The 27300-nt window shown below is 41.8% G+C and overlaps 2 protein-coding genes across 7 annotated transcripts in view; one reads left to right on the forward strand and one right to left on the reverse strand.

The window, feature by feature from the left end:
- Positions 1-27207, forward strand: LOC126981589 (PHD finger protein 10-like). 2 transcript variants are annotated; one of them, XM_050833013.1, is made up of 15 exons: positions 1-167; positions 3378-4260; positions 4421-5302; positions 5560-5683; positions 5871-6085; positions 13248-13373; positions 13647-13764; positions 14567-14701; positions 18373-18501; positions 19036-19175; positions 19437-19584; positions 21318-21456; positions 21761-21938; positions 22227-22376; positions 27061-27207. In XM_050833013.1, the coding sequence occupies exons 2-14, from the start codon at positions 3405-3407 to the stop codon at positions 22349-22351; spliced, it is 3315 nt and encodes a 1104-aa protein (XP_050688970.1). In that variant the 5' UTR covers positions 1-167; positions 3378-3404; the 3' UTR covers positions 22352-22376; positions 27061-27207. The 2 variants fall into 2 exon arrangements, with proteins under 2 accessions (XP_050688970.1, XP_050688971.1); XM_050833014.1 differs by lacking the exon at positions 4421-5302.
- The window catches only part of LOC126981591 (ankyrin repeat domain-containing protein 13D-like), a 55024-nt gene continuing 50354 nt past the window's right edge, over positions 22631-27300 (reverse strand). For all 5 annotated transcript variants that reach the window (XM_050833020.1, XM_050833018.1, XM_050833017.1 and 2 more), the window contains 2 exons: positions 27053-27133; positions 22631-26726 (listed from right to left, as the gene is read on the reverse strand). In XM_050833020.1, coding sequence (XP_050688977.1) covers positions 26453-26726; positions 27053-27133 — 355 coding nt within the window. In that variant the 3' untranslated portion in view covers positions 22631-26452. The remainder of the gene's footprint in view (positions 26727-27052; positions 27134-27300) is intronic.

Below are 27300 nucleotides of genomic sequence, written 5' to 3' on the forward strand. Positions count from 1 at the left end.
CTAGTACCGGTACCCCTATGAGGCGCCGCGCCGCTCTAAAGGCAAAAAAAACTGCGGGCGGTGTGACGTGCATTCTGCCTTCCCTGACCCGCCAGCACACCCTGGCGTTCCCCGGTGGTTAAGGAGGAGAGTTTAGTGTTCAAGGCATCTACAGCTATACTCTTAAGGTACCTTTGCTTCATACTATGTCGAGTTAGTGGTCTGCCCCGGTGAGGTGATCCGCCGCCACAGTGGGCCGGTCTGGGGGCCTTCATCTCTAGACCTCTAGCTGATGCTTGGTATTGTTTCGTAGGTTTTTACGCCTAGATCTTCCTTCTTTTTATTGTTTCATTATTTTCTCTCTGTTTCCAGCTTTCCACCAAGAATCTATTCGTAATTTTTGGCAAATTTGTTGGAGGGGGGCTAGAGGGCATCATAGGTTCATGAGTGTGTGTGTTGGGGTGTGTGCAAGAGAAGCGAAGTAGGGAAATTTTTGGTTAAGATTTGTTTTAGCAACGTGCCAGTATTTCATTACCTACCTTATGAAACATCACTAGCTCTTCATATATCTTTTCTACAAACGTTCAACAATCATGGAAACGCTTTCAAAATCAAATTCAAGGACTATTTTTTTTATTGTTGAAAATAGGGGATAGTATTCACAAAAGCGTAGCCTCCTCTGGCGGCGGCCGCGGCAGCGTTCCATCCCATGTTGCGAGAAATACCTCCTCGCAGAAATAAGTTGCATATGGGGGGGGGGGGTTCCAGGGGGGGCTGCACCCCCCCCCCTGGAGCTATGTGTTGGTCCCAATGGTCTGGTACCAGAAACAACAACAGCTCTCTCCTCCTGAATTTTGCAACATCCAGAAGGTTGAGAATTGTGGGTCCCTGGTACCAGAGACCAGAGCTGCACCGCTGGACTTGGTATGGAGGGGTAGCTAAGGAGATTGATCACATCCTCGTAAGTACTCGGAGGATCCTTCAGAACTGCGGGGTTCACCGGAGTGCTGAGTTCTTTGCAACTGACCATAGGCTTATTGTTGCAACACTCAAGCTTCATGTCAGGTCAAGAAGAATCTCGAGATGCAACAATACTGTGTTCCAGCTCAAGAGGCTGTCAGATCGTAAAGTTCGGTTGGAGTAGTTTAAATATGCTCCCCCACCCAAAACCCCCGATTTTCCATGGGTCCCTCAAGTTGAACCTCTCTGCGAGTTATTTTGCGGCTGCGGCAACGGGCCCACAAAAGGCATTGAAAAGTCAATCTTTTAGTCATTTCCAGAGAAAAATACTATCTCCATGATAAACAGCATTATATTTTGTCCAGAAATAAGCAGTCATTATTTTGAAATTAGTAATGTCATTAAAACGAAACTTTACCAAATTTTTTTTTAAATTAAGCACTTTGAGGAAAACATTGGGGGTGGGGGCTATACTGCTATACCCCCCCCACAGGAATTACGGCCCATTCATCTCCTCCAATGATGTATTTTAGCTGTTCAGGACATAAGTTGGTCTGCTTCCCCAGGATGGGCATGTGTGGGCTATAGGGTTGCCACCTTAAACTCAGAAAAATAAGGAATGCAACATTTCATTCTCCAATATGGAACAAATCCATGTTTTAAAGAACGGGTGGCAACTGCCCTTACTGACAGCCACTGCGTGCTGGTGGTGGAGGCAGGAGGAAGGGGGGAGGGATGTTATGTTGTGTACTTATATGCATTTTAGGATGACCCTTGACAAATACACAATTTTACAAACTGTTTTTGTGATTGACAGAAAAATGCTCTCACCATAATTTTGAAATACTGAATTATATCTGTTTGACTATTCAGACAGCCAAATAAAGGATGGGCTTTTTTTTTTACATCTTTTTGTTGCCCTTGAGTTGCTCTCTGTGCTGTAAAAAAAAAAATGGCATTCCGTATTGGCGGAATAAATCCATATTCTAAGGAACGGGTGGCAACCCTAGTGGGGTAGGGGATCATCAGGGATCCTTTGTTACACAAAAAAGTCCAGCTGCCTCTAGAAAGTTTATGAGCTGCAGTTGGAAGTGTCTCTTGACAGGCAGTTTAACCCTTAAACAATGGGTAGTTTTTATGGAATGTTCTTGCAAGAACATAAAAAAGTTCTAATATATTTTATTTGTTCATTCATATAGTATGAAGTGTTGTAACTCACTAAAAGTAATGGTGAAATCCAAATTAAATACATCATGAAATAGTCATGCTAGAGGGTATGAAATATAGCAGGGTGTGAGCTGCTGGCAGGAAACAGATCTTGAAGGATGTGCTGCCATCAACACAGGCTGGCTAGGGGGTGTCAGAAAGTGCCGCATTTCACTTTTTTTTATTATCCTCATGATTGAATGTTAATAATATGAATTCTTCTATACATTGAAATAATTTTGATAACACATACAGTACTGTCTCCAGGAGTGCGAGTTTCAAGTTTGCGATTCACCGAGTTTGCGATAGGGACCCAAAAAATTCCATTTTTATTGAAAACTGAAATTGCAATATGACCTGAAAGGAAAAGGAAAAGGCTTCTAAAACCTTTTTTTTTTTTTTTTTGACACCTTGTTGTGGTCCTTGACTCCCATTCTCACTCTTACCCACCCCCTGGGCCTTTCCATTGGCCGTGGGAAGCATGGTGAGTGGGATCCGGGCAGCCCCGACCGCGCGCTGGGCCCAAGCAGCTGATGGCGATGGTGATGATGAGTGTCAGCGGCGTGGCTCCCGCATCAGTGCCACCCAAACGTCATTTTCACTGGGGGCTGCGAGTGTGTGGCTGTGCCCATTGTGGGCCCAGGCTCTTCAATTTGCCAATTCTCACTTTCCACATGTTGCACAGGACCCCTTTCCTTTCTTTCATCTCTTCGTTTTCAAAAAGAAGAGATGGAAGAAAAGAAAGGGGTCCCGTGCAACATGTGGAAAACAAGAATCAGCAAATTGAGAAGCCCAAACCCACAACAAACACAGCCACACACACACGGGCCCCGACAAAAACACCGTTCAGGCGGCGCTGATGCAAAGGGCATGCCGCCGACACTCATCACCATCATCACCATTATCAGCCACCCGTCAGCTGCTCGGGCCCAGCGCGCAGCCGGGGCTGTCTGCACACATCCGGGTGGCCAAGCGCAAGATGTCGACGGTTTTCAATTTTCCCCATAAGAATAATGGTTCAAAGTTTGCGATTTCAACTTTTGCGACCCGCAACATAGACCTTTTTATCGCAAACTTGGAGACACTACTGTACTTAACTTACTTTTAGTCCTCCTTGGAGCATGATGAGGATGGTGAAAGGTTTTCCAGGGATTGTGAGATAAATAATAGTTACTGTGATCAGTTACTTCTGATGGCTCCAGCAACTAATTTATTGATTGATTATTCCTCAGCTTATCCAGCCTCCTGGTGCAGCAAGTATGTCCTCTTCAGATCCACCAGCTCCACCTTTACTCTCAGATGAGTCTGCTGCTCCCCAGGATGAAGAGCCATCTGAAGAAGCTGACCTGGACAAATTAAAAGAAACAGAAGCAGCTGTAATGTCTCTGCTAGCATCAGAAGCTGATGAAACTTCTGCTTCAGATGAAGGCCAGACCTTAGTTGCTGTCACTGAACCATATATAGGTGAAGGAGACTCTGATGAATTCCCTGCCAAAGTAGCATCATCAAGAGCATCACCACAAAATAACGATGCAGGTCTTGTTGAGGCAACACCAGGTGAGGTGACTGTAAAGCTTACCACAGAGGGCCTCTCATCCCTCGTGTCATACTCCTCATCTTCAGCAGAAGTGTCAGCTTCAGAAGATAATACTCAGGATGTCCCTGAAAAGAGCAACTCGGAGGATCCTTTGACTTCTGGGAAAAGTATTGCTGATAATGTTAAGGAACCAGCAGCAATTTCCCAGGTGTTAGAGGAGACAGAAGAGAACCAGCATGAAAAGTCCCAGGTATCCCCCGGAGAAGTGTTGGCTGCTGCAGCTGATGCCCTCGCCAGTGCTGTAGATGAGGTACAGGTGGAAGCAGAAGAAGTTGCAGCTATTGAGAGTGTTACAGCAGCACTTGCTCAGGCTGAGGCAGACTTAGCAATGAAAACTGCTGAAGATGATGTGGATGCTGCTGAATCAGATATTCCAGAGGCAGTGGGCAGTGAGGAGGAAGAGGCTGCTAGTGTCCCAAATTCTGTTGTGAAAGAGGACAGCAATGCCACATCTCCCCCTGACACTAAAGTGGGTGAGAGCAGCACTGAACATATACAGAGTGCACAGGAATCAAAAGGTAAGAATGTCTAATGTTATTTTGAGACAGTTAGTTCTCACACATTTTATTAAAGCACCAGGTATCCATTCATCTATCAGGTTATTATAGTTAGTGGTGGTAAATATAGAGATAATGCATATTAAAATGTGGATAATAGTGATGATGGTTTTGGTTTCAGATGCAGTGGAAACTCCACCAAATGTGATGGAGGCTGTTACCCAAGAAGCATTAGTGAGTGCATTTGATGAAGAGACACAAGCTGCTCAGGAGAAGAAAGATGAGGTGAACTTACCAAAGGACAGTCTTGAAGAGGCAGAAGAGGCACTTACATTTGTAAAAGATTCAAGTAATCAGAAATCTCCCAAAGAGATGGAAAAAGTTACCTTCAAAGACATTGTTCAAACCTCTGTTGCTGATGAAAATTCAGATGTGAAAATGGATACTGATACCAAAGAAGTACCAGAAAAATTACCTACTGAACATCCCTCCACAAAGATTGATACCACACAGTCAGCCAAATCAACAGCTGAAGATGCTGATGCAGATACTACAGAGGAAAGCAAGATTACTATTGATAAAGAGGCTAACAGTGGAAAAGGAATAAAGAGACCATTGGAAGATGACACAGAAGAGCCTGCAGAAGACAAAAAGAAGGAGGAGGAGGGGAGAGGAAAAAGACCAAAGAAAAGTGAGCCAGCAATTGACTCTTCTCTGCATCCTCTGGAACAGGAAGAGGCTCAAGACACACCACAGGAAGAGGAAACTGAGCTGATGGAAACAGGCACTACAAGGGACCTAGAACCAGAGAGTGGCATCAAAACACGAAAGAGAGTGGAGCCTGAAGGATTGGAAAAGGGTGACGAAGGAAGTAGAGATGGTGAAGGAGATGAGGTGGGTGAAGATGATGCTGAGAAGAAAGACAATAGTGGTCAAGACAAAGACAAAGATGACAGCAAGGAAGATGAAGAGTCATCTACCCCATCAAGGAGAAGAAAGAAGAAGAGAAGAGCTTATGAAAGACCAAGAGGAGAAGGGGGCAAATTCATGAAAGAAAAACCAGGTACAGTATATAATGAGTCATAAAAAGGAAAGGAGTGAACCTGAATCCAAGTGTATATCTTCAAAAGAAATGTTAGTGTAATTGCAACCTCTTCATTTAATGTATTATTTTTCTTTTAAACATACCCAAGAGATCTTTAGTGATACCTGTGCTTATATCAGAAAGTTATCAAATGGTTCTAATTTTATGTGAGATTTAACTTGATACAAGAGATTTAGTATTAATTTAGTTAAAGTTTACTTTATAATTTTGCACAGATCCATCAATGTTGGATGAGGAGACAAGAATGGACTGCAGTCTGCTGCAGGATGAAGACTCGCAAGGTTCAGCCTCCAGAAGGGAAGTTCGGAGGTTCCGCTGTGAAGTTATTGTTCCAGAGAGGTCTGTAGCCACACTTGGGGGCTCAAAACTTATTTATCAGTCTATAATTTTTTACTGTAATTAATTTCCTCGTGAAAAGTATACACATTTACTTTTTTTGCTATCCTAGTTTAATATGTTGACAAAATATTTAGAAACTGCAAGGTCTCAAGTCAAAACAAGTCACATAGTAAGTGTTCTATTGCAGTACGGAAGTGTTCACTGCCGACAAAGTGGTTGAGTATGTGTGGCCGCTGGAAGGCATCGGAGAACACTACTTCATCCAGGAGCAGATCTCTCAGTACCTGGGGATCATGTCCTTCAAGAGGCGGTACCCAGACCTACGACGCAGGCCCATTGACATGCAAGAACGAGATTACCTCAAGGAAAAAGGCCTTGTGTCAGATATGGCCTGTGATTTAGGTTTGTTTATGAATATCTTTGCTATGCATCCTTTCCTCACTGTTTTTGTTTTGGATTTCAACATACCCCAACAGCTGATGCAATGCCTTGGGATTGGTCATTTTCTACTAAGACTGGGCATACACAGAAAGAGGTATAGCTCTGTTATTTAGTTTAGATTGAATCAATTTAGTATTAATGATAATGTGGTGACTAATCAACTGTTCCCTTTATGGGTCACCAAAGCATCCTCTTTATCTTCCTCTGCCAACCCCATGTCCCATGTGTGTCCCCTCTCACCACATCCATAAACCTCCTCTTTGGCTTTCCTCTTACCTAGTAGCTTTATCTCCAGTATCCTCCAGATATACCCAGCATCTTTCTACTACACATGTCTAAACCATCTCAGTCTTTACTTCTCACTCTGTATGTGAACTGTCTAATGTGGACTGTCCATCTTAGTTACTCATTTTTTATTCTGTGCATCCCTATCACTCCCAAAGAAAATCTTAACATCTTTTCTTCTTGCACCTCCAGCTCTGCCTCCTGTCATTTCATAAGTGCTATTGTCTCCAAACCATGTAATATAGCTGGCCTCACTATCTATCTATCTATTTATATCTCCAATGCCTCTCACTTTCAGCCTTGACCAAGCTCCCCCACTCTGGCTTTCATTTCTCTCATACAACCATCCATGTACACATTAAAAAGCCATGGTGACATCACACACCCCTGTCTCACACCCACACCAACACCAAAACTCTCATTCAACTCACCATTCACTCGTACAGAGGCACTTGCATACTTATTGAAGGATCTGATTCCCTCCAGCAAATGCCCTCCCATACCATAATCCTTAGAGCATCCCATAAACCCTTCCTATTAACCCTGTCATATGCCTTCTCTAGGTCCATGAAAGCAGCAAACAGCTTCCTATCCTTCTCCCGGTATTTTTCAACTAACATTTTCAATGCAAACATTTGGTCTACACAAACTCTCCCTTTCCCTAAAAAAACCTTGTTCATTGCCTACTCTTTTCTGTTATTTTCTTCATCCTCGCATTTAAAACCCTTCCATACACTTTTGCTGCCACACTGAGTAGATTTATTCCCCTGTAACTATTACAATCACCTCTGCTTCCTTTCCCATTGTACAGCGCCACAACATAGCCTTTCTCCAGTCCTCTGGCACCTCATCCTGGCCCCATGCTAGGTTACATATCCATAACATAAATTCCACAACTACATCTCCATACTTCAACATTTCTGCTGTTATGCCATCAGCTCCAGGGGCCTTTCCTACTTTTAACTTCTTCAATGCCTCTATCTCACCTCTCTCCTCCTTCTTCTGTGGATCTGGCCACCCCACATTGATCTTTATTCCCACCCTAGTCACTGCTGCTCTCCCCACACTTTCATTCATTACAGTTTCAAAGTGCTGCTTCCATACCTCCCTTATCTCCTCATTCCCTCTCACAACCACCCCATCTCTCCTCTTCATGCTACAAATGTAACTTTCCTCCCCCCATTCTCTTTTAACTTCTTACCAGAAAAGTTTTTTGATCTGGTATTTTGCTGATATTTTTCTACCCAAATCCTCATCCCTTCTCTTTACTTTCCCTAACCAGCCTCTATACCAACATCTTACTCTCCCTGTACTTCCTCTCCCATGTCTCTCATCTGCTCCATCATATTTCTCTAACATTTTCTTGTAGTTCCTTCTTTTCTCCTCAACTGCCTCTTTTATCTCATCCATCCACCACGCACTCCCTTTCTTTCCTTTTCCACACGACCTATACCCAACTACTTCCTCAGTTGCCCTGACCACTGAACTCTTAACCATTAAACGATGGGTATTGCTCTCATCGAATGGTACTTAGATACAGGTAAAAACAGCTGCTATTTTTTTGTTTGTTTGTTTATTCACATTGTATGAAGCATCTTAACTCACTGAACACAGTGGTGAAATCCAAATTGTGATACTTTGTGTAATTTATAGTCATGCAAGTGGGTGTGAAATGTAGCCAGGGTGTGAGCTGCCGGCATGAAACATTGTTCCAGGCAGCTTGAGGCTGGCCTCCACCCAGGATGCACGTGTCAACACAGGCTGACCACGGTGGCAGCATATGCTTCACACTGAAATAATTCAGACATCTACTTTACTCACTTACTTTCAGTCCTCCTCAGAGCTGGGTGTTTCAGTCAGGGCAACACACACCTTACGCATACCGGTAGCCTTCTTACCCTGCACTGTTGTTGTGGAAGCACTTGCTTGTACAGTACAGTACAATACAGTGCAGTACAGATAGCGAAATAACATCATCACTTTCTAAGTCACTCACTAGTACTGCTGTCACTACTCACAATGTATTCATCATTGTTATCCTTGTACTAAAAATTATCTTCACTTTCTATCCTGCCCTTTCCTCCTGATGCATCACTGTGTTTCCCTGTGTTTTCTTGAGAGGTGCTGGGTTTGGGCTTCAGGGCTACTCAGTGAGGACTAATGATCTAATTTTAAATCTACGAGGGTCAGATATGCTGGCAGACAGCTCCGCAAGTCACACAACCCGCCAAATTTGAGCTAAACATTCAAATTGGTGGCGCAAAAGAGTCTGATTAAATAAACAATGGCCATCTGTGCGGACTGCGCCGGGTTTGATTAAATAAACGATGGCTATCGTTTAAGGGTTAAACACCTCATGAACCTCATTCACTCCTGCACTGTGTTCTATCCCTGCTTCTGCTTTTCCAAGTACTTCCTCCACTTTCCTCCCATACATCTCCCTGTGGCAATTTGTCACTTGCTAGTTCCTTCCTAGCCTTTTCCCTCTTGACACTTTCCCCGTGATGTGTACCACTGGTAATACATCATGCATTTCCAACTGTTGTGTGTTGCGCCGCCCATGGTACATTTGCTTGCAAACACAAAAAAATCTTTTTTTTTTTTTTTTTTTTTTTTTTTTCTTTTTTTTTTTTAGCATATAATATCATTTGATACATGTCAACATAGGATTGAATGAAATTATGACTAACAAAACATTTAGTGTTATTTAGTTTAAGCACAAAAAAAAATATTTCAAAGTTACATTTATCCTATGTGAAAACTTTCCAGTATTTAGCTAAATTTGGCCTCTTAAACCTTTCCTTGCGCATGGTATGGACGTGACTATCCCCTCAGGCGCAGTCAGGCAGCCCAATGGGGGGTCTCTTTTAACCTCTGTATCTCAAAAACTATTCATCACAACTAAAAACCTAAAACACCATTGGAAAGAGGAGGTCCAGATCTATAGGAGTTGGTTATATATGCCTCTCTTGCGAACGTACATGCACGTTCAGGGAGTGTTGAATGTTAACACTTACGTCGGTGCATGCGGGATGATCAGCCATATTGAGAGAACTGCGGTTATCTCTCCTTCAGATTCTGGCAAGGGAGTATTGCCAACTGCAATATTTACAACTATTTGGTCAAAGAATCAGTCAGGTGATAGGTGAAGCTATGCAAAAATGCCGCTATATTGGGCAAGAACATCCACCAGTTACTCGTCCATAGATTTGCCATGCTGGGCTGATATGATTTTCCACCAAATTTAGTGAAGAACCCACTCAATTAGCAATCCTTTGTTGTGAGAATTAGTGTTGGAACACTTTCATACGCAGGAGATTTGAGTGCGGGTGGAGCTTGCAGCGAGCGTTTAGCACCACCAGCAAATATGCCTAACGCTCGCTGCGAGCGTTTAGCAATGAAAGGGTTAATTGTCTTTTTTTTTTTAACCCTTTTTGTAGGATAAAGTAAAACAAATAGGTTCTGTACCACCAAAGACCACACCAGGCCAGGCAGGCAGTTGGACAGTCAGTCAGTCAGTCAACCAGTCAGCCAGTCAGTCAGTTAAGCATTCAGTCAATCAGTTAGTCAGTGGTTCAGTCAGGAAATAAGTCAGCTTATTTAGGTTGACTTTCTGATACTCAGTCAGTCATCTGGTCAGTAAGTCATTCAGTGAGTTAGAGAATAACCTGAAAATTTTGTTTTCATATTGTTCAGCTATATATACCTTTAGTGAGTCAATCAGACATTCAGTCAGTTTGTCAGTCAGTCTGTCAGCTAGTCAGTCAGTCAGGTAGTAAGCGTCAGCCTACTTCTAAAATTGTCTAAAATTTATTGAGTCAGTTCACTAGGAAGTCAGTTAGTCATTTATTTAGTCAGTCAGTCAGTCAGAAAGTTAACTATTTATTCAAGCAGTAGCAAGACAGTAAGTTAACCCTCTCGTTCACCATAAGTTTCCAATAAGTTTCTGTTCCACTCATCATACATTTCTCAGGCCCGACCGGCCTTTTTTTGCCGCCACGATACTCTACATTCCCGGATGTATTTTACCCTCACAGATATATCGTACCCCAATAAATTTGGTATCAATGGCTTCATGAAGATTTGTACTAGAACATGCGCAAATAAAAAGAGGAAAATATAACATATGTAGATATATAAATATATATATATATATATATATATATATATATATATATATATATATATATATATATATATATATATATATATATATATAAACAATACAAACTTGTTTCAAGTGTCCGTATAGAGTATTGTAGACAATAAATCCGAAGCACCAACTCTTCCCCACTCACTAGCTTGAAATTTTGTGGGCCAACTTTTTTAGCCGAATATATGTTTCGAAGCGGAATTTAGTGAGGATTCTTATGGTATCCTCAAATTCCTCATATGCCTATTAGTTCCCAAGTTACACCAAGAAAACTGTACTTTTTCCTCTCCCGTCAGAGTAGGCTAACAAATAAAAATCGCTCAAAGCTCCTCATCTTCGCTCCTTAGAAAGGTTGCCATGTGTTACCATTAAGAAACTTATCCCAACAAATGATGCTCCCAAATTTGACGCAGTTTCACCGAAAACTTAATTTTTAATCAATTTTTAAAATTTTATGATGCGTTTCGCGTCATCGTGCGCGAGGTTAATCACTCAAGTCAGTAATCATTAAGAAATTAGTCAATCAATCAGTCAGTCAGTACATCCGAAAAAAAAGGGAAAAAGAAATGTAAAAGAGATAGATGAAGAAAGATTAGCATGACGGAAAAAGAAAAGTATAGAGAGGGATGACAGAAGGAAAGAAAGAAGATTTTGTAGGATAAAGTAATACTAAGAATAAAGTGTCACAAGATCTCATAAGATAGGCTATATCTTGTAATGAATCAACAAATTGTGTGATCCACATGTGGTACAAGACGCATGCTTTTGAAAGAACAATGTGTGTATGGTGGCTTGTGCCACGGATGGAGCAAAAGAAGCGTGCTCCACTGGTGGCGCACTATACAATGTGATGAATGAAGAACAAGTGTACGGCATAGCGTACCACAGGAGGAGCACGAGTTTTATTGTCTCAGTGGCAGCTTATAAGCAGAGTGAAGCTACACACCTCTCGAGTTGGTGGCTTGCGTGGTATTGAGGCTGGGCCGAGTTGAACCAAATGTGACAGGGAGGAGGCGGCGGGAAGTTCAAATGCAGTAAATGTGTTAATTCCCATTTCTCTTTCATCCTAATTTTGGCTACTACCATAAAGTGATCAGATCCATTAAACATTATCTCGCAACTTTTGCATCAACTACATCCTGTCTCAGCCTCATATCTACAGTTATATAATCTATTATACTCCTCATGTCTCCCCTTGCCCATGTATATCTATGAATTAGCTTGTGCTGGAAGGTGTTTGCCAAGAACAAGCCTCTCTCAGCACAAACAGCCACATGGTATTGTCCATTCTAATTCACTCCATCCTCACCACCAATCTCCCTGTTTCAAACTTTGCATTCACGTCCCCTGACACAAGAATTCTTCTTTCACTTCGAAAGGCTTTTAGATACTGTCCTAAGTCCTCCCAGAATCTCTTCATCTCACTCTTGCCTTTGTTTGACTTATCATTTACTGGTGCATATACACACACCCATGCATACTTTACTATCTCTATCATCCCCATCATCCACACAGTCCTCAAGCCACACCACCCATGCATACTTTACTATCTCTATCATCCCCATCATCCACACAGTCCTCAAGCCACACCACCCATGCATACTTTACTATCTCTATCATCCCCATCATCCACACAATCCTCAAGCCACACCACCCATGCATACTTTACTATCTGTATCTTCCCCATCATCCACACAATCCTCAAGCCACACCACTTTTTTTATATATATATATTTTTTTTAACATCCCTGTCTATTCCACTGGTAGGCTTTCTTCATGGGCCAGATGGTCGGCCCGAGCCCATCGTGGTGCAGGCACTTTTTTTTATAGTGGCGCCAGTTATGTTTGGCTCATGCTGCCCCCTGGAACTCATTCTTGATTCATTGGACGGTTTCTTCTAGAGTCTGGCTTGATGGGTGGTCTTCTGGACAGCTTGTGGGTAGTCTTAGGCCACTCGGCGGTGACTGAAAAATCCCAGGTGGTAGTGTGGGGATTCGAACTGACGTTATCCATGGTGCCGTGAATGTGAGCCCAGCACGCTAACCACTCAGCCACTGCCTACCCAATGCTTACTTTACTCTCCCTACCTTCCCCGTCATCCACACAATCTTCGAACCACACCACCCATGCCCATCCACTCCCGCCACACTCGTGGGTAGACCAGTAACGTACATCCCTCTCTCCCTCTCCCCCCTCTTCCCCCTCTACCCCTGCCCAAATTACAGCCTCTCCCTGCCATCACTCCCACACACCACATCTTTTCAAATGTGTTTTACACCTAATACATACACCATTCTTTCCTTTCTGGAATTCGTTTATTATTTCCCTTCTCTTCCCTTCCTCATTCATCACATTCACATTTATGCAAGCCACCCTAAGGAGCTCCTCCCTCCTCCTCCTCCTCCTCCTCCTCCTCCTCCTCCTCCTCCCCTTCCCTGGGACAGATGGAGACCCCCCTCCACCCGTAGCCACTTTTTGTCCACCTCTGAACGGGCCACTGGCAGCTGGCAGCTGCACTCTTCTTCACCTCCCTTCCACACTCCTTGTTAATATGAACAGTAGATAGTCCCCAACTATTGCAACTTGTCTAATGCAACCCCCATTTATCTGGGCCTGGAACCAATGCTGGGAATGCAGTGGCTGGGTTGATAATGGGATGATGCAATATTTAAATTTTTCTTCTAGGACTGACAGCAGTAAGAAGCGAGGATGTTTTGGACGTCATGTTTAATGACTTTCCTGCAAAATTTGAGGAGTTGCAGCGTCTCTTGAGGGAACGCAAGGAGAATGAAATGAGAGAGAGAGGGAAAGGTGAGTGTTTTATTGAATAGATTTTTTGCTTGTTTCATGTAGAAATAACTTTATGACTGCTGTATTTGCTTCAGATATACAAGAGATAAATAATTAGACATGAGGATCAAATGCTCTTATAATACATTTTCCCTGAAAATAAGTCAGTCACAGAAATGGGTCCCATGTTTGATCAATGTCCAGTACTGTAGGACTGGCATGTGTTAATGAAAGCATGTGTTGTGTTAATTGATGATGTGCTGAAACTGGAAAACTACAATTTGCTCTTTCCAGTGAACTACTCCATGGCCAATATTGACAAATCCAAGATGCAGGAGTATGGAAGGAAAGCTGCTGCTGATGCAGCGCGCTGGAATGCCAGCTTCAACAAAGAGAAGAGAGAAGATCGCAGGTAAGCTACAAAGGCCTGGTGTGGCTTTTCTCTGTTTCTTTCAGCCTGTGTCAGAATGGTAAAAAGTATAAAGATGTTACCTCCATACATTCACCCTTATAGATCACCATTCTAATTCATTAGTGGTTTCTGCTACAGTAAAACACCTTTAAGTTGAAATCACAGGTAAGTTGGCTCGGCAAAATATTAGTTAAAACAATAATTGATTTTGAGTAACTGCTGGATAATAGGCAGAAAATTTACCCTTTTGAAGTGACAGTGTGACATCAATTGGAGATCCAAACTCTGCATGGTGTTGGCATGCCATAGTGGCACACAAGAAAAGTCAGAAAAAGTAGTCTTTAGTTGGCAATGTGCTCTATTGGAGACCCAAAAGCCCCTTTGATACACTGCAGTTTTTGGCCTTTCCCATGAATGGCACAGCATCATACATTTCAAGGAGTGCACTGACTCCTGTCTTGAATGACAAGACACGACCTGAAGCCGTCTCCCTGCTTATAGTGTGTTCTCGGTGTTGTATATAAAGTGTATAGTGTATACAAATATTTAGTTGTGCACCACTCAATCATCCTCAATAGCAGCTCTATATCCTACCAAAGGCCCTCCCTGTGCCTAGATTACAACTTGTTTCTGTTCTGGCAAGTCCCAGGAATTGATAATTGTGCCAACTTAAAAGTTTTATTTACTTCATTTTGTAGCTGAAAGTAATAAACTATATAACGTATGCCATATCTCAGCCCACCTCATGTTTCAACATCTACTGCACTTATTTAATGCCACATAAAATAACTTTTCTTTTCAGGTACAGCTTTGATCTCCAGACATTTACACTGCAAATGCCTCTTGGCCGAGGAAAGAAGCTACCTCCAGAGATGACCAAGATTGGGTTTTATCCAGTGGCTGTTCTCCCTGGCCAATTCACCAACAGCTACAGGGAGTAAGGAGATGCTGTTCTCTGCTGCCTTCAAAACTTTGTACCCACATATAAATTTCTTAAATATTATGTGGTGAAACATTGATACTGAAAATATCTTATTAATCTGTCACTCATTTTGATATCTATCTGTCTATCTATATCTCTGATGCCCTGCTCCCTCGTGGGAACTTCCCTCCAGGGGATGGCCGCGGCAGAAGTGTCTCCATCTCTCCCTGTTCTGGCACTCCCTCTCAGCACATTCAATCCTGCTACTTCCAACTCTCGCTCCAATACTCACTCACCCTGTTGATCCACTTTACAGGTGGTCTTCCCCTGACCCCCTCCCTCAATCCTTTCCTTATACACTCTCCATGAATTCATTCTTCCCCATTCTCATCACGTGTCCAAACCATCTCAATGCACCACGCTTCACCCACTCCACCACTCTACACTCCACTCCTTTCGCTGTTACACCCATACCGAACCGCTCATACACGCTTTCAATACTTTCTTCATCCCATCCTGAAACACAACATGCACCTCTTTTATTAACTCATTTCTGCTGCACGCATTCTCGATTGCTGTGCTGCATTCCATGTCCACGTCTCTGATGCACATGACAGAGTTGGCAGGATAATGCTGTTCCTTATTCCCCTCCTTTTCTCCATGCTCACCACACTTCTTCCTTTCATAACTCTCCAATACACCTACTACCTGTCTGCCCTTCAATACTCTTTTCCTCACCTCACCTTCCATGCTTACATAAAGCTGTCCCAAAAAATTTAAACTCAGTCACCTGCATTCTCTCCTCCCCTAACCTTATCCTACACTTCGTTGCACCCTCTGCTCTAACTCTTTACGGCTTTGCAAAATCAATGACCTATTCTCTCGCCCTCTCAAATACCATAACCTTACTCTTCCCAGCATTCACTCAGCTTTCTCCTCTTACATAGCATGTCTAACTCATCCACTATCCTCTGCAGCATCTCCTCATTCTCTGCCAGCAATACTGTATCATCTGCAAACAGGCCTGCCACCAATGACTCCACATACTTCTCACTTTCAGCCTTGACCAAGCTTCCCCACTCTGGCTTTCATTTCTCTCATACAACTGTCCATGTACACATTAAAAAGCCATGGTGACATCACACACCCCTGTCTCACACCCACACTAACACCGAAACTGGCACTCAACTCACCATTCACGCATCCAGAGGCACTTGCATCCTTATAGAAGGATTGGATTCCCTCCAACAAATGCCCTCCCACACCATAATCTTTAGAACATACCACAAGCCCTTCCTGTCAACCCTGTCATATGCCTTCTCTAGGTCCATGAAAGCAGCAAACAGCTTCCTATCCTTCTCCAGGTATTTTTCAACTAACATTTTCAATGCAAACATTTGGTCTACACAACCTCTCCCTTTCCCTAAAAAAACCTTGTTCATTGCCAACACTTTTCTTATCAGTTATTTTCTTCATCCTCTCATTTCAAACCCTTCCATACAATTTTCTTGCCACACTGAGTGGACTTATTCCCCTGTAACTATTACAATCACCTCTGCTTCCTTTCCCATTGTACAGTCACTGTGCCACAACATAGCCCTTCTCCAGTCCTCTGGCACCTCACCCTGGCCCCATGCTAGGTTACATATCCATAACATCCATTCCACAACTACATCTCCATACTTCAACATTTCTGCTGTTATGCCGTCAGCTCCAGGGGCCTTTCCTACTTTTAACTTCTTCAATGCCTCTATCTCACCTCTCTCCTCCTTCTTCTGTGGATATGGCCACCCCACATTGATCTTTATTCCCACCCTAGTCACTTCTGCTCTCCCTCCCACACTCATTCATTACAGTTTCAAAGTGCTGCTTCCATACCTCCCTTATCTCCTCATTCCCTCTCACAACCACCCCATCTCTCCTCTTCATGCTTCAAATATCATTCTTTTCTCCCACATTTCTCTTTTAACTTCTATCCAGAAAAGTTTTTTCTTCTGGTATTTTTGCTTAAATTTTTCTACCAAAATCCTCATCCACTCTCTCTTTTCTTTCCCTAACCAATCTCTTCGCCGCCATCTTACTCTCCCTGTACTTTCTTTCCCATCTCCCTCTCACCTCATCCGTTACATTTCTCTGTAACAATTTCTTGTAGTTCCTTGTTTTCTCCTCAACTGCCTCTTTTATCTCATCCGTCCACTGCGCACTCTCTTTCTTTCCTTTCCCACACAACTTATACCCAACTACTTCCTCAGTTGCCCTGATCACTGAACTCTTAAATCTCATTCATTTCTTCACTGTGTTCTATCTGTGCTCTTGCTCTTCCAAGTATTTCCTCCACTTTCCTCCTTTTTCACTTGCTAGTTCCTACCTACCCTTTTCCCTCTTCCCATTTCTATTTCATCCTAATTTTGGCTTCTACTGTAAAGTGATCAGCATACATTCCTCTCACAACCTCTGCATCCTGTTGCAACCTCATATCCACAGTTATATAATCTAATACACTCCTCATGTCTCCCCTTGCCCATGTATACCTGTGTATTAGTTTGTGCTGGAAGAAGGTGTTTGCTAAGAACAAACCCCTCTCAGCACAAACATCCACAAGGTATTGTCCATTCTCGTTCACTCCATCCACACCCCATTTCCCAACCACACCACCAGTCTCCCTGTTTCCAACTTTTGCATTCATATCTCCTAACACAAGAATTCTTCTTTTACTTCCAAAGTTTTTTAAACACTGTCCTAAATCCTCCCAGAATCTCTTCATCTCACTCATGCCTTTCCTTCCCTTATCATTCACTGCCAATATATACACACACCCTTGCATACCTTACTATCCCTATCTTCCCTATCATCCACACTATCTTCGAACCACACCACCCATGCCCATCCACTCCTGCCCACACTTGTGGGGAGACCAATAACGCATACCCCTCTCCCCCTTCCCCCTCCACACCCTCCCACAGCCTCTCCCCACCCTCATTCCCACCCCCCCTCACACCACTACCTTTCATATGCGTCTCACACCTACTACATCAATCTTTCCTTTCTGGAATTCGTTTATTATCTCCCTTCTCTTCCCTTCCTCGTTCATTCCATTCACATTTATACATGCCACCCTAAGGAGCTCCTCCCTCCTCCTCCTCCTCTTCCCAGGGGCAGATAGAGCACCCCCCCCCCCTCGTCCGTAGCCACTTTTCGTCCACCCCCGGAGGGGCCACTGGCAGCTGGTAGGGCTAGCACAGTGTTCATTCCCAGAGGGACACAGGGCACCAGATTGTCCAGAACTAATATCACTGAATGATAAAAAGGATAAAAAGACGAAAAAGAAACCGTCCCGTAAAAACAAAGTACTGGAAGTACCCATTCTCCCCTTCAGTTCCACCACAATAAAAATAAAATTATTAAACCATAAAACACTATTAAAAGGGAAAAAAATGTGGTGTACTATCAAGGTCACCTGGTGAAGGCTGGGTAGGGCTTGGCTGCCACTGATGTGTCTGTGGTAGTCCAGCGAGGTGCTGCTAGTTCCCAACAATCCACTGACTTAGCTCTGTCCAGTGGCACCTCCAACCTCATTGGCTACAATACTGCCACTGCACAAAGCTTGATAACTGCTCTATATTTTCACAGTGCTCTTTTTATAACATATCTATATTCTCACTTTTTTGTGATGCTTCTTTATACAGGTATACTCCTCAAGCCTTGAAGACTATGCCTTTAAATACTGTTGTGTCTGCACCTGTCGTCCCAGACCCACTTGGCTCAGATGGAAACAGCTCAGACTCAGAAGAAGAAACTAATGATACAACTCAGAGGTTTGTGGTCCAGTCAGGGTGTGTGCATCCTTCTTTTGATCTTGGAGTTCCCAATGTAATCATGAGTGAGGAAAGCATTGAAAGGAATTGGTTGGGGCAAAGCAGGAGAGCCTTACTATAGACCTAAGCAAAGATTCAGGCAATTTCATTCTTTGAAAAAAAAAATGCTCAAATATATACAAAATTCTTGCAGTTACAGAGTCCCTAGAGTCTGAAATAATACCATTATATTGATTTGTACAAAAAAATAATAGCATATTAGACTTATTTGAATGAAATGAAACCTACAAACTTTTCACTTAGATCATGATAAACAGAGTAAGTGCAACACTAAACTTAAACCAGAACAAAGGTTGAAGATAGTGTAATGACTATTAAGAGTAAGAAATGGACATAGGCAGGTCATATCATACGCAGAACCAGTAACAGATGGACAACGAAAGTAATAGAGTGGCAGCCCAGAAACTGGAAGAGAGTCAGGGCAAGTGAAGGACAGGGTAAAGATTTGCTTGTTGTTACTATTAGTTTCCCCAGGTCAGTGGTGGATGATCCTGTGAAGGAGGAGAAGGGAGGGGAGGCTGGACCTCGCTGCAAAGTATGTAGTGGGACCAAGAACCGTAACAAGGGAGGCAAGCCGGAGCCCCTTATCATATGCGGCAACTGTAAATCTGCAAGTAAGTTACGTGCTTCTTGTAAAATTTGTTTTACCAATCTTTATTCTTTCCTAGAAGTGACAAGTATGCACACATATCTTAATCAGCACCAGAGTAAAGTTGGGAAGGGGGTTTCTAGACTGCTTCTTTGAAATTCATATTCTTCTCTTAGATTCAAAATTTCACCCATGCTTGGTTTACTCAATAATACATTTATGAATGTTGATGATGTAGATAAACAATGTTTCATGGAAGCCTCAAATGTGTTATTGGTTCACCTAGGCCATCCAACTTGCATTGATCTGACTCTGGTGATGGTGCCCAAGATTGAGTCCTACAACTGGCAGTGTATGGATTGTAAGTCTTGTGTCACCTGCAACGATCCTGACGATGAGGACAAGATGATCTTCTGTGACATGTGTGATCGAGGGTAAGGAACCCAACGCTAACATGCACACACACATCTTACTTCAGAAAATAATAATGTAATCATTTATCAGTATACAGAACCCTCCCAAGTTTCGCGCTTGCTTCGTTCCACAGGTATTGCGCTAAACTTGTGAATCGTGAAACTTGGGGTATTGAAAACACTGAAAGAGCGCTTATTTGTTCCAGCCCATGGAGAAGCTGACTTTTTTCCCACTTAACTCCCTTGTTATCTCAAAATATGTACCGTATAAAAAGGAAGAAAATGTGAAGAGAGAATGGGTCATTTTAAAGCTGCAGCTGAAGGCAGCTGGCTGCCCTACAGTTGGTTGACAGTTCTGAATACAAGCTTGTGATTGGCAGAGTCCGATGATGTCATAGATGGCACTCATCCAATCAGCGGCCTCTAACTATGACGAAACGAAAGCTTTGTGCATCTGAAGTCAACATTGATAGTTAAGTCATTAGTTTGTAAACTCATCAAAATTCTAGTCAGAAACTCAGTCACCAGCATGTCAGTTATATTCTCATGAGTCCAGTAAGTTGTTCACAAGAAGAAGAAGAGCATATCAGCTGATCGGCTTAGTAGTTATCCGCGTGTTTTTTCCAGTACCACAATGAGTTCCATGAAGCTAGATAGGCTTGGAGTAACCAGGTTGAGCAGGTCTTGGACTTGAGTCTTGTCCAAGCATGGCCACTGCATTATCATGTCTGGGTCCTCACTGCTAAGTTCTCGTGGCATTTAATTAATGGTAGCAAGCTGTAACACACTCCCTTGTCTATGAGCTAACCACTCACAAACCAACAAATGCTTTCTTTTCATTTTTTTTCTTTTTCTTCAGCAAACACCACAAAGCTAACTCTGCAATGTCTGGATACATTGTTTGTTTTGCTTTTCAGCTGATATATCCCAGAATGCAACAGTCCTCTTTGTGACCAAACTTGAGGCTAAATTCGAGGCAGAGAATTGTCAGGAGATAATTTCGGTGGGAATTTCCCGAGAAATTAGCTTGTGTGACCGCACCTTTAAGCTGCTGGTGTCACACTGGGCCTTTTTCCAATCGCATTGGCGATAGGGGCGACCGTTAACTCCAACTTTTCTGGGTATGCGTCACACATGGCCAAGGTCGGTTGTCCATATTCACAACGTAAACAAAGCAGTTGCCCTGTATCGATTAAATAGTGAACAAAGCAGCTCTGCCAGTCTACCTTACAAGTTTCTTGGTTGGCCATTTTCCACTGCTCCTCACTCCTCAGCCACTGCCATCGTCTGTTTGTTTACATACAGCTGCGTGGTTGCTCGTACCCCCAACCGTTTTCCATCCGTACGGACAACCGACAGTTCGCTCCCGGTTGGGCACACAGGCAATCACGGTTGCCAGTAGCCCCAACGGTTGGAGGAAAACGGCCTGTGTATCACCACCTTAAGGAATCGCACGTGACGCCGACAGTAGGTAGACATGGCCCGTACATGTCAAAGCAACGCGAAACTCGGGGTGATAATGCATGAAAGTCGGGATGGTAAGAATTTAGGATTGAGCGCGAAACTCGAGGATCGCAAAACTTGGGAGGGTACTGTATAAGATTTTCATATATGATTGCATGAGAATATTGCATGAAGACATCACCTTTAAGTAGACAGACTCATGGATGAATAAATGGATGTAAAATGAAATATAACCGATCACACTGCTAGATAGATGTTAGGGTAACTATGTATTCCCTTGCTATATTCAGATACCACATATACTGTGTGGGTCTAAGACGAGTCCCCAATGGGCGCTGGCACTGCAAAGAGTGTGCCATGTGCTCCTCCTGTGGCTCCAAAACACCAGCTGGCAACGAGCACCTGAAGAATGCTGAGTGGCAACATGAGGTGAGAGAGTGGAATTTAAAAGTAGAGAAATATTTTTGCATTTCATTCATGACATTATATTTGTTATATCTTTTCTCAAGTTTTTAATATTTTATTACTCTTCTTGGAAAAATCGTTTATTTTCTACATTTATTAACAATTTTGTCTAACCTTTGATGTCCTACTCTTCTAAATTTCAGTGACATTTTTTCCACCATATGTCCTGCATTGTAGTGTTGCCAGTTTTTTGTTAGTCCAGAAAAATAAATTTAGTATGCAGCAAACTTTATTGCAACTTAACTGTTTCACCTGTTTATTATTACAGTTCAAGAAGGACAAGGACAACAAGCAGCTGAGGTACGCCACCACCCTGTGTGTACCGTGTGATAAGTATTGGAAGCGGCGGCAGTTCTGCTACGTGTGTCTCAAGGTGTACAGGAGCATCCCTGAGGACGGGATGGTTCGCTGCTCTAACTGTCCCAAGTATATCCACAGAGAAGGTAGTAAGTTGACGTGATGCTTTCTTGTTTGGCCATCCAGGCTTGTTAAATGTCATCAGGAATGATAGCAACAGCAGCAGCAGCAATGACCCCATTTCCTGCAGAGGAAGGATGGAAAATATAAAAGTGAACTGCATTGCAAATGTAGTGCAGCAATTTGGACCACTTAGCTGTCATGCCTTGTTTTGCTAATACTTCTTTAGTTTCTTTAATGCCAGATGATTGCTATATTGTTATTTTGATAAAATGTAATGACAATTTGACACTTAAGTGTTTGCGTCTCTTTCACAGCCTGCTCAACCATGTATGAAAGTGAGCGATTTTGCATCAACTGCTTTAAGATGCGCAATTCTACTGCCTTGAACCACTCTCGCATCATAGCAGCGGCCAAGAAGAAGATGGCATCAGGTTACTAGTGCCTTGGACCGTCTTCTCTCACTAGTAAGTTAATCCATTTAGGATGCTCCACAGTGCAGTGTTTAGTATGCATTGAGGAGGCTCTGCTCACTCATTATTGGGGAGGAATTCATGGGTCTAGTATCAAGGGTTGGGACAGTGAACATCCTTGTAGCTGTTGATACTTCACTTTATTGGTGGGGATTATGAACTGTTGTAACCCTGTGACAGTTGCTTCCCTTTCAGCCCCCACTCGATAAAAAATAATAAATACATAAAAAGGGGTGAAAAAGTCTCAATAATGAAGATGGATTATATTTGGCAGTAGTTGTTTTAATTCAAGGCAGCTGCAGTAATCTCTAAATCCCATACATTCTTTCTTTTCTCACACCTTTCATACACATTTCTAACTGTAAGATATGGCTCTTGGAAGTACTGATACCTTGACTCTTCACATATCACAGTACATGAAAAGTTTAGCACTGGAAGGCTCATAAAAGTAATGCAAGGTGTTAGTTCCTCTGAAAAGATGGGTTCATTTAACTAGAGGTGGCATTAACAGCCTATGTAAATCTAAGATAATTGCTAGATATATAAATAGTCTTTTACTGACTTACAATACTTTCATATTGAAATTACCATAAATTAGCAACAGCAAAATAGTAATTTGCTGTCACTGCAATCCATTACTCTTGAGTAAAGCCAAGTTCCCACCTTCACAATTAGGACACTGATTTATACAGATTCGTTCTGGACCCAACAGTCAGGATGACTCGGGCCATAAGATCTTTTGATGTCAGCTATGACGCCTGTAAAATTTCCAGTGATTTAGCTTCTACCTGCCATGACCTAGTTATGGTATTACCATGATGGTCAGCTGCACAGTTGTCTACGATTACACTATGATGAAGCCATGGTTAGGCCACGATAGGTTACAGCTGTTCACTTTTCACTGTGGTTCACTAGGGTTTGCAAAGGTTTGGTTACAATTCATGCAGACTTATGAGAACCATCGACAACGTTATAGCTAATGGTTCACCTGCAGGTCACATCACTGTATAAAATTGTGGCTGACACCTTACTAGAAGATGCTGGTTCTACCACAACATGTAGAGCTAGAAAGGGATTGCAGAAATGATTTAGCATTGGCAAAATTACTGATCAGGCAAAAATAACAAATACTCCAAGAAAGGGAAATGTTTAAACCAAGGCATGTTTTTGCGTCCCTCCTTATAGAGAAACTTGTTTCCTGAAATAAGACAGCCATTTCCATCTCCACTGTAGGATCCAAAACAGCAGAGACTTTTGTCTTCTTTTCCTTCCCTGAGTATCCATGTAATCTCATTCAGTGTCTGAGGGCTGACCCTCATGCTGGGTTTCTGAAATGGTGTTCTCATCATCGATGACTGACCCCAAAGTGACTATTTTGTCACAGACTTCTAGGCCTGACTGGCCCTCGGGTCAGACTCTCCTCTTCCAGAGTGGCATATATGTCCTGATAGTACAGGATAATATAGTGTGTTCTGTTTGCATCCTTGCAGTAGAATCTGACCGCTGCAGACCATAGTGCCACGGCCAACCGGCATGAACCTGCATCAGGGTAATTCTGTGGCCAATTGCGGCTCTGTACCAAACCACAGCAGACCTTAGTCTTTGGTTTACTACAGTTTACTGAGATGATTCCACAGATATCATACTGGTTCCTCCTGATGCCTCCAGATTGACGAAATCAGTACAAATCTCCTTAAAGGTCAGGAAGGTGGGAATGGGGCTTTGCTCCTGATTAAGTCCATAAAGCCTATACTTGGTCACATATCACTTCCTCTAGTGGCATAACATGGACCAGTTTTCTCGTTACAGCTGAGTATCATATCACACGAATCACAACCTCCACTTGTATTTCTTTCACATCAAACTCCTCAGATATTTTGTGAAGTACACATTGCTTTAACTAATCAGCTTTTACAGTATGAAGCATATAAAGTGTGCTATACATATACATAGCTGCATTCCAAACACAGGATTGTAATGTCGGACACATGAAACATGAAGGCTTTTCAAGGAATAAGGTTTCTTGACATATACATAGATGGATATAGCAAAAATAGGTTTCTGCAAGTATAAATAAATCCACAAGTGTCCATCCTGACATTTTAAACTTTTATAGTCACTGCTGTTTACTAATTGTTGTCTAAGGTCTTAATTAAGTAAATGTTTGTATATACAATTAGCACATCACTATAAAAAAATATACCTTTACAAAGTGAACTACATTTTAGTATGGCAAGTAGTGATGTTGGTTGTCATTTTTTCTCTAAATTAAATGTTATAAGCTGCATTCTTCCTACACAAAAAAAAATTATGAGTGAATATATTTGAAGTCATGAATATTATTGTGCTTAAAGTATCCTGATGTAAGTCTCGTAGTATTATAGAAAGTGTCTACCATGAAGCACACCTGCACTAATATAAAAATATATAACTTACAAGCTCAAAAAAGTGATACACTTGTTCTGGCTGCTGAGCAGAAAAATAAGACATGAGTGAGCACATTTAACAAAGCAGTTTCTTTTTTCATATTGATGGGAATTAAATACAAAATAATATTAAAAAATATATATAAAGGCATTACTTAGATGTGTGACACCTTCAGAATAGACCTAGCTTGGGATCAGTATGTAATTTTCCTGTACTTTACAACACAAGAACTCCTCAGAGGTTAAGACTGTACAGTTTTAGGTTTTCAGATTTTTCAATAACATTGTTGCTGGTAGACATACTCAGTACTCATTTTTTGGTTTGTTTGTTTGCCTTAGAAACTAAGAGGAAATCATGACATTTAACCATATCTTAAAAATTAGGCAATTCAGTGTGATGTTGCCCACATATTTTAGTCTGTAATTTTCAGTGAATGTAACCGCATCCTTCAGTAGCCTCACAACCATCATGCACAGAATGACTTGGAGGTTACAAAGCTACTTGAGAATGTTACTCTTGATAGTGATAATACTGGTAGTAAATACAGATTTATTCCTTTGTTAAGAAGCGAAGCAACATTCTCCTTATTGTCAGACAGCCGAATCGGAAATCGATCTTGTGTCGACTTATATTATTGTATTGACTTTAAATTAAGAAACTATGCATCAGTTTTTGTTTCAGCATGATAAATCATGAAAGGAAAGTACTTCAGTGCCCCTACTCACAGCTTATCGTTAAAGTTAGGTGACTGGTAGAGGCTTCTGTTGAGTGAGGTTGATCAACAGATTAACCTGCCACAATGAAGCCACAGTCACAGTCGATAAAATTATTTATGATTTAACTTGAAATCTAATTTAAACCTTCGTTTTCTTGTTTTCAGTAAGAAAGTAATGTTATTGTAATAATTAGATTCTCATAAACAAATTGTCATTAGACTATAATTAACTAATGATATTTTACAAGACTTAACTTTACAGTACTAGTATTATTTTGACAACAATATAAAGTACCATGAAAGACTTGGAAAGTAAAGCTCAGTTTTACTGATAATAGAATATACACTAGCAGTCACACCTCACATTCACCAGCAAAACAATGGCATATATAAAAATCATTAAAGTAAAAGTTAATTAAAAATAATAGTATTATACATGACATCTTGGTATGTTATAGAAATTTGTTCCATTTTTAAAGCACTCCCATTTTTTTCACACTACATAGTCGCCACTGAACTATCAGTGCCAGACAAATAAGGTTATAGTGTGCATATGTCACGACAAAACATTTTTACTTCAGGAAACTGTACAAAATGGCTAAGAAGAGGCACTATGTGTCAACAAAACCTATCAACAAGTTACTGCAGACTATATTTCCCACCAAACAATACATTACACTTTGACAAATTTGAAACCTAATTATAAATTTCCACAAAATAGCTTTGCAACAAACGGTATCATTCATAACGATGAGTACTGTTTTTTTACATAATAGTAGCAAATTATACTTTCATATCCCAACTCTGATAGCTTGCCCAGGAATCCCAGCATTCTTATTTCCCATCAGTACCAAATTAGTACGACTCATAAGTACAATGTATACAATGGCAGTATTCTTAGCTACTTCAATCTAGGCTAAAATATACATTATTTCTCAGTGAGGGACAATTCCAGGATACGCTTTAGAGTTTCCTCTTCCTGTTTCTGCCTTGCTTCTTCTTCTTCCTGTTGTTGTTGTGAGAGGGACAGAGCCATGGCCATCTCAGAGTCTAATATACTTCCTCCTGGGGTTACTGCCAGTCCGCCAGGCACTTCTATGTCTCCCTCAGGCTCCCTGTGTAGTTGACCAAAGGTAGTAGGCTGAGAAGAGAGCTGCAGAACACCTCCCCTCGTGTTCAACGCCAAAGACTCCTCAATGGCTCTGCATGTTGGGAAAATATGATCAAAAGAATACTATAAACCAACACAATATTTGTTGTAGCTTTTGTTCAGTATCAAAGACTAACCCTGAGCCAACAAAAATGGTGAATTATTGTTACATCATTCATGTGATCTGCCTACATGCTGGCTATCTATAAAGCATGTGGGTGTGAAACAACTACAACAGACTCTCTCTAACCCCTGGTATCCTTACTTTGTTACTTTCAGAATTCATTGCTCTTTCTGGATAATTGCAGGGCTCATTAATTAATGCTATTTAGCTTATATTTGTACAATACATAACCAATACAAGCACCTCTTTCTCACCTCTGCAGCTGTGTGTCCTCCACTGTCTGCAGTCCTAGGTGGGCCGGAGTGTTGGGGCGTGAGCCGGGCTTCGAGTTGGGCCTGGATGGACCAAAAAGGTTGCAAATCCCTGCATTAACATACTAGCCAAGGCGACCAGAGAATATATAATAATAAATAGTATGATTAAAACCTAAACAATAAAAAATTGTGTATTAGATAAAGTCTACTGAGAACTGATAACATTTATGGTCTCAGCCTTGCTCTGT

Source organism: Eriocheir sinensis, chromosome 48 (genome assembly GCF_024679095.1).
Source record: "Eriocheir sinensis breed Jianghai 21 chromosome 48, ASM2467909v1, whole genome shotgun sequence".
NCBI lineage: Eukaryota > Metazoa > Arthropoda > Malacostraca > Decapoda > Varunidae > Eriocheir > Eriocheir sinensis.

Bases quoted from the DNA above. Each gene is read 5' to 3' on its own strand.
- LOC126981589 (XM_050833013.1), top strand. From the start codon at position 3,405: ATGTCCTCTTCAGATCCACCAGCTCCACCTTTACTCTCAGATGAGTCT. The intron at 13,374-13,646 runs GTGAGTGTTTTA...TGCTCTTTCCAG, and splicing joins AATGAGAGAGAGAGGGAAAG to TGAACTACTCCATGGCCAAT. The intron at 18,502-19,035 runs GTTTGTGGTCCA...TAGTTTCCCCAG, and splicing joins ACTAATGATACAACTCAGAG to GTCAGTGGTGGATGATCCTG.